Here is a 4,440-nt window from a genome sequence, read left to right as displayed (position 1 = left end):
TTGGGCTAGGTCTTCCCACCCATTCTCCACACGCTCATACAGCGCAGCGCCTTCTGGGTCTCGGACAAAGGAGCTGTCAAATCCACGAGCAAACCGGGGACTGACTGGTGTCCGCGGCTCAGAAGCTGATTCTTCTGTTTCTGTGTGGTCTTCATCTGCGGCAATGCGCGACTTTTCTGAGGTTTCCATGAATGAGCCTTGAGCGGCGATGATATGTTCATTCATCACATTGTCGATCTTGTTTTCGAAATGGGTTTTGATCCGAAACTCTTCAGTTTCCCGCCAGACATCTAGATTCCGCTCGCGGTAGTTGTATTCTTTTTCAATCAAGTCTTCAGCCTTGCGGAGTTTCTTTTCAAGTCCCTGAAGCACCTCGCTATAGAGGTTGGAGGCCATATGTGCCTTTGGATCTTTGATCAATAAAGCCTCCGAGCGAGTAGCCAATGCTAAAACGGCTGATTTCTGCACGGCCGCGACTTTGCGGAATATCTGGCCGAGGTCCTTTTGGCGCTGCCGAAACCGCTGGACAACAGCGCCTGCCTTTGGCGAGAGGTCACGATCAGCCACCAGCTGCCTGCCACCACCCCGACCGCCGCCGCTGCGTCCTCGAACGCTGCGGCCGCCACGGCGAGTTCCCCTAGCCCCTCCTCGCCACCTGCCAGGCCCGTTTGATGTAGAATTTGAAGACATCTTGCTGTCGGGCCAAGCGGAAGAGACTGATCACACGAGACAAAAGATTAGGAGACAAGCAAGAGGTACAGGGGCAAAAAGGACACAGTGAACAAGAATGGAGTGCAAATGTCGGCTCAGAGACACTCTCGTATGATAATAGAGTGGTTTTTACAGAGAATTTGTAGTCTTCTGCATGGCGTTGCTGTTATCAAAAAATCCAGGTAATAGGTATGTAGACAGTCAGGCTCCTTTTTAGAGTTGTATAGTTCAGTATTGGTGCAAGCCGTGCCAGGAGCGGTGTGATATGTAAAAAAAGGGGGTAACGCAGTAAGCCAGCGGGGCGAGTGCAGAAGATGTACTTGCAAGCAGTGTCCTGGCGCTTCAAACAGCTGTTGTATGTACTGACGGGTGTCCTGCTCGTTGGTCAAAGTAGGAGGACATACAAGACGTTTCGGAGGTTTGAAGTAAGAAAACAGAAAGCGAAAAAGGCTGCTCACATGACTTGCGGAACAACAGATCTGCCGCCCCCACGAACCTTATTTTCACGTGACGAACACTTTTTCTTGACTCCCTAATATCAAAAGTTGTTTTATAGATGGGCCAAGGCAGCATAATAATAACAGGGGGTGGTGAAGTACCAACACAGCATTGAGTACAATTGAACGACGAGACGCGGACAATACTCAGTGATACTCAATTAGCAAGAGCGGAGCAAGAGGGAGAACAGAGAGTGCAGCATGTCGAGGACAGGGGCAGATCAGACTACCGACCACTCGCGATGGAGACTCCGCAATGACCGTGGGACCCAGACATGGCACTATCTACGGACGGACAAGGAGGTCGACGAGTGGCCGCAGACTATAGCAGACAAGTATTTCCTCAGTCAGCCTCTGGTTGGAGCTTTCCTTTCCCCTCCCCCCCTTCAGGCCTGTCCTAGCAGCTTGCTTGTTGTTTTTACTCCCTTAGCCGTGTAACTAGAGCTAACCCAGCTTCCATGCACTTTAGGACCTACCAGAGCTTCCGACAGCCAAAACTCCCTTGCAGTCCGCTTCCAATGGCTTGGAGTTCTTCTCTAAACTTCAATTGGAACCGGGGAACTGGGCCTGCGAGTATGGTGGACCCATGTTCCTCCTACCCGGTCTAATCGTAACCTGGTATGTGACACACACCCCGGTACCGCCGGAGTTCTCTATTGAGATCAAGAGATACCTCTTTGCCCGGCAGCATCCAGAAGATGGCGGGTGGGGACTTCACGTCGAGGGCCACAGCTCTGTGTTTGGCACTGCGATGAATTATGTTGCGCTGCGATTGCTAGGAGCCAGTCCCAAGGATCCTCGTATGGTGAAGGCGCGGAACAAACTACATGAGCTGGGCGGTGCTCTGTATGGACCTCATTGGGCCAAATTCTGGCTCTGTGTCCTCGGAGTCATGGGATGGGATGCTCTCAACCCAGTCCCTCCTGAGTTATGGTTAGTACATGGCCCTTCTTTCTCATTAGAGGGATTTACGTCGCTCTAACAAGTAGCGAAATTTATATAGGCTACTGCCTGACTGGGTACCGTTTGCTCCATGGCGGTGGTGGGTTCATATGCGACAAGTTTTTCTTCCAATGACCTATGTCTACTCCAAACGGTTTAGCCACCCCAGCAGACTCTCTTACCCGAGAAATACGGGAAGAAATATACACCCCAGTCCTACGATTCTATCAATTTTGCGTCTTACAGGGGCTGTATTGCTGATGCAGACAACTATCACCCAAAATCCATACTTTTGAAGGTCCTCTTCTGGATCCTTGCTAACGTATGGGCTTCCCTGCGCTGGCCAGGGCTTGTAAAAGCAGCTGAGGCCAGAGTTTGGCACCTAATCCAACGGGAAGATGAGAACACCGATTATGCATGTCTTGGTCCTGTCAACGCTCCAATGAACACTCTCTCCTGTTACATCCATGATGGGCCCCAGAGCAAGTCTTTCAATCGCCACCTGGAACGTTTACACGATTTCTTGTGGATGAAAGACGAGGGAATGTTAATGAACGGCACTAATGGAGTTCAACTATGGGATACTGCTTTCGTAATTCAGGCCGTAGTTGTCGCAGGTCTCGCGGAGGATCCCAAATGGAAGCCAATGTTGGTAAAAGCCCTTGAGTTCGTTGAAGATCATCAGATGCTAGAAACTATTCCCCAAGAAGAGGACTGCTATCGGTTCGAGACGAAGGGAGCATGGCCGTTTAGCACCAAGACCCAGGGATACACCGTTAGTGATTGCACCGCAGAAGGTCTACGATCTGCTCTTCAGCTACAAAAGCAATTTGGCTACCCAGCCCTAATCTCTGACCGGCGTCTCAAGGACGCCGTGGATACCCTCCTCAGAATGCCTAACCCAAGTGGTGGATTCCCAGAATATGAGCCTGCTAGGGCCTCAGAATACGTCGAGATGCTCAATGCTGCAGAAGTATTCGGCGGTATAATGATTGGATACACTTTCCCCGAATGCACCACTGCAGTCGTCACGGCTTTGTCCTACTTTAGCAAATTCTTCCCTGACTATAGAACAGAGGATATTAGAAAAGTTCGCGAAGCCCACGACCACGAACTTCTTCGAGTACAACGGCCAGATGGTAGCTGGTATGGAAGTTGGGGTATCTGCTTCACATATGCCGCCATGTTCAGCCTGGAAAGTTTGGCTACCGTGGGCGAAACCTACGCCACTAGTGAACGATCTCGCCGTGGCTGTGAGTTTCTGCTGTCCAAGCAGATGGAGGACGGCGGTTGGGGTGAATCATACCTCAGCTGTTCAAAGAAGGTCTATCACCATTACCATACCTCCCAGGTTGTGCAGACGTCCTGGGCTTGTCTCGCTTTGATGGAAGCAGACTATCCACACAAGGAGCCTTTGCAACGCGCCATGAAGCTTCTCATGTCTCGACAACAGCCAAATGGTGAATGGTTGCAGGATGGCATCGAGGGAGTTTTCAATATGTCTTGGTAAGTTTTTCTTGATAGCCTTCCTCTTTGTGGTTTCTGCCTCGGGATTACTGACATATATTAGCATGATCACATATCCGAACTATAAGTACTACTGGCCAATTCGTGCTCTAGGGCTTTATGCAAAGAAATTCGGCAATGAGGAGCTTTTGTAGATCTGTACCACCGCAAAAGATATTTACATTAAAACGGATGGGGCAGGTCAAACAAAATCATCAACCAAACTTTAATTTACGATAATTTTAATAATTTTTAATAGGAGATACTCCATTCTATATTAATTATGACCCTCCTTTTCTTCAATTTCTCATCTCCTTTTCTACCTCTATCCGTCAATCGCCAATCCTAGTCCAGGCGGGCCGCGGCAAGGTCACGTGAAGATAGCAAGTTATCTTAAGCTTTCGCTGAGCTTCCATCCAAAACACACAAAGTCCACTACGTAACCATCACCAACAATAGCAGTGAATCTACGCTGACCAAGTCACTTCTCCTGCAAGATGGATGACGCTCAGAAGGGAGCAAAGGCTCTGGATAACTCCGACTTTGCTGCCGCAATTAAATGCTACACCAAAGCCTTGACTGTTAACCCTCATGCAACAGATTACTATATCAAACGATCAACCGCTTATTCGCGAGTAAAGCCTGCGGATGGAGGCCCTAAGCTAAAGGAAGCTCTCCACGATGCCGATATGGCTGTTGCTCTAGGCATACAGCGAGCAGACGAGAGCAGATTATTGCTGGACAGATGAGACGGGCTATTGTACTCTACCAGAGTGACGATACG

At 49.5% G+C, this 4,440-nt stretch overlaps 3 protein-coding genes across 3 annotated transcripts in view; 2 read left to right on the top strand and 1 right to left on the bottom strand.

Annotated features, from left to right (window-relative positions):
• The window catches only part of MGYG_04313 (hypothetical protein), a gene marked incomplete at both ends in the record, with an annotated part of 1,822 nt that extends 1,132 nt beyond the window's left edge, over window positions 1–690 (bottom strand). Inside the window, one exon of the mRNA XM_003174089.1 lies at window positions 31–690. Within this exon, the coding sequence (XP_003174137.1) occupies window positions 31–690 (660 nt within the window). The remainder of the gene's footprint in view (window positions 1–30) is intronic.
• Window positions 691–1,409: 719 nt separating this feature from the next.
• On the top strand, window positions 1,410–3,811 carry MGYG_04312 (lanosterol synthase; the record flags this gene model as incomplete). Its single annotated transcript, XM_003174088.1, has 5 exons — window positions 1,410–1,565; window positions 1,678–2,141; window positions 2,212–2,269; window positions 2,311–3,656; window positions 3,721–3,811. The coding sequence occupies 5 exons, from the start codon at window positions 1,410–1,412 to the stop codon at window positions 3,809–3,811; spliced, it is 2,115 nt and encodes a 704-aa protein (XP_003174136.1).
• Window positions 3,812–4,153: 342 nt separating this feature from the next.
• Window positions 4,154–4,440, top strand: part of MGYG_09045 (hypothetical protein) — a gene marked incomplete at both ends in the record, with an annotated part of 1,438 nt that continues 1,151 nt past the window's right edge. The window contains one exon of the mRNA XM_003174087.1: window positions 4,154–4,351. Within this exon, the coding sequence (XP_003174135.1) occupies window positions 4,154–4,351 (198 nt within the window). The remainder of the gene's footprint in view (window positions 4,352–4,440) is intronic.

The sequence above is a fragment of the Nannizzia gypsea genome, genomic scaffold (genome assembly GCF_000150975.2).
Source record: "Nannizzia gypsea CBS 118893 supercont1.3 genomic scaffold, whole genome shotgun sequence".
Classification (NCBI taxonomy): domain Eukaryota; kingdom Fungi; phylum Ascomycota; class Eurotiomycetes; order Onygenales; family Arthrodermataceae; genus Nannizzia; species Nannizzia gypsea.
This window is presented reverse-complemented; position numbering and strand designations above follow the sequence as displayed.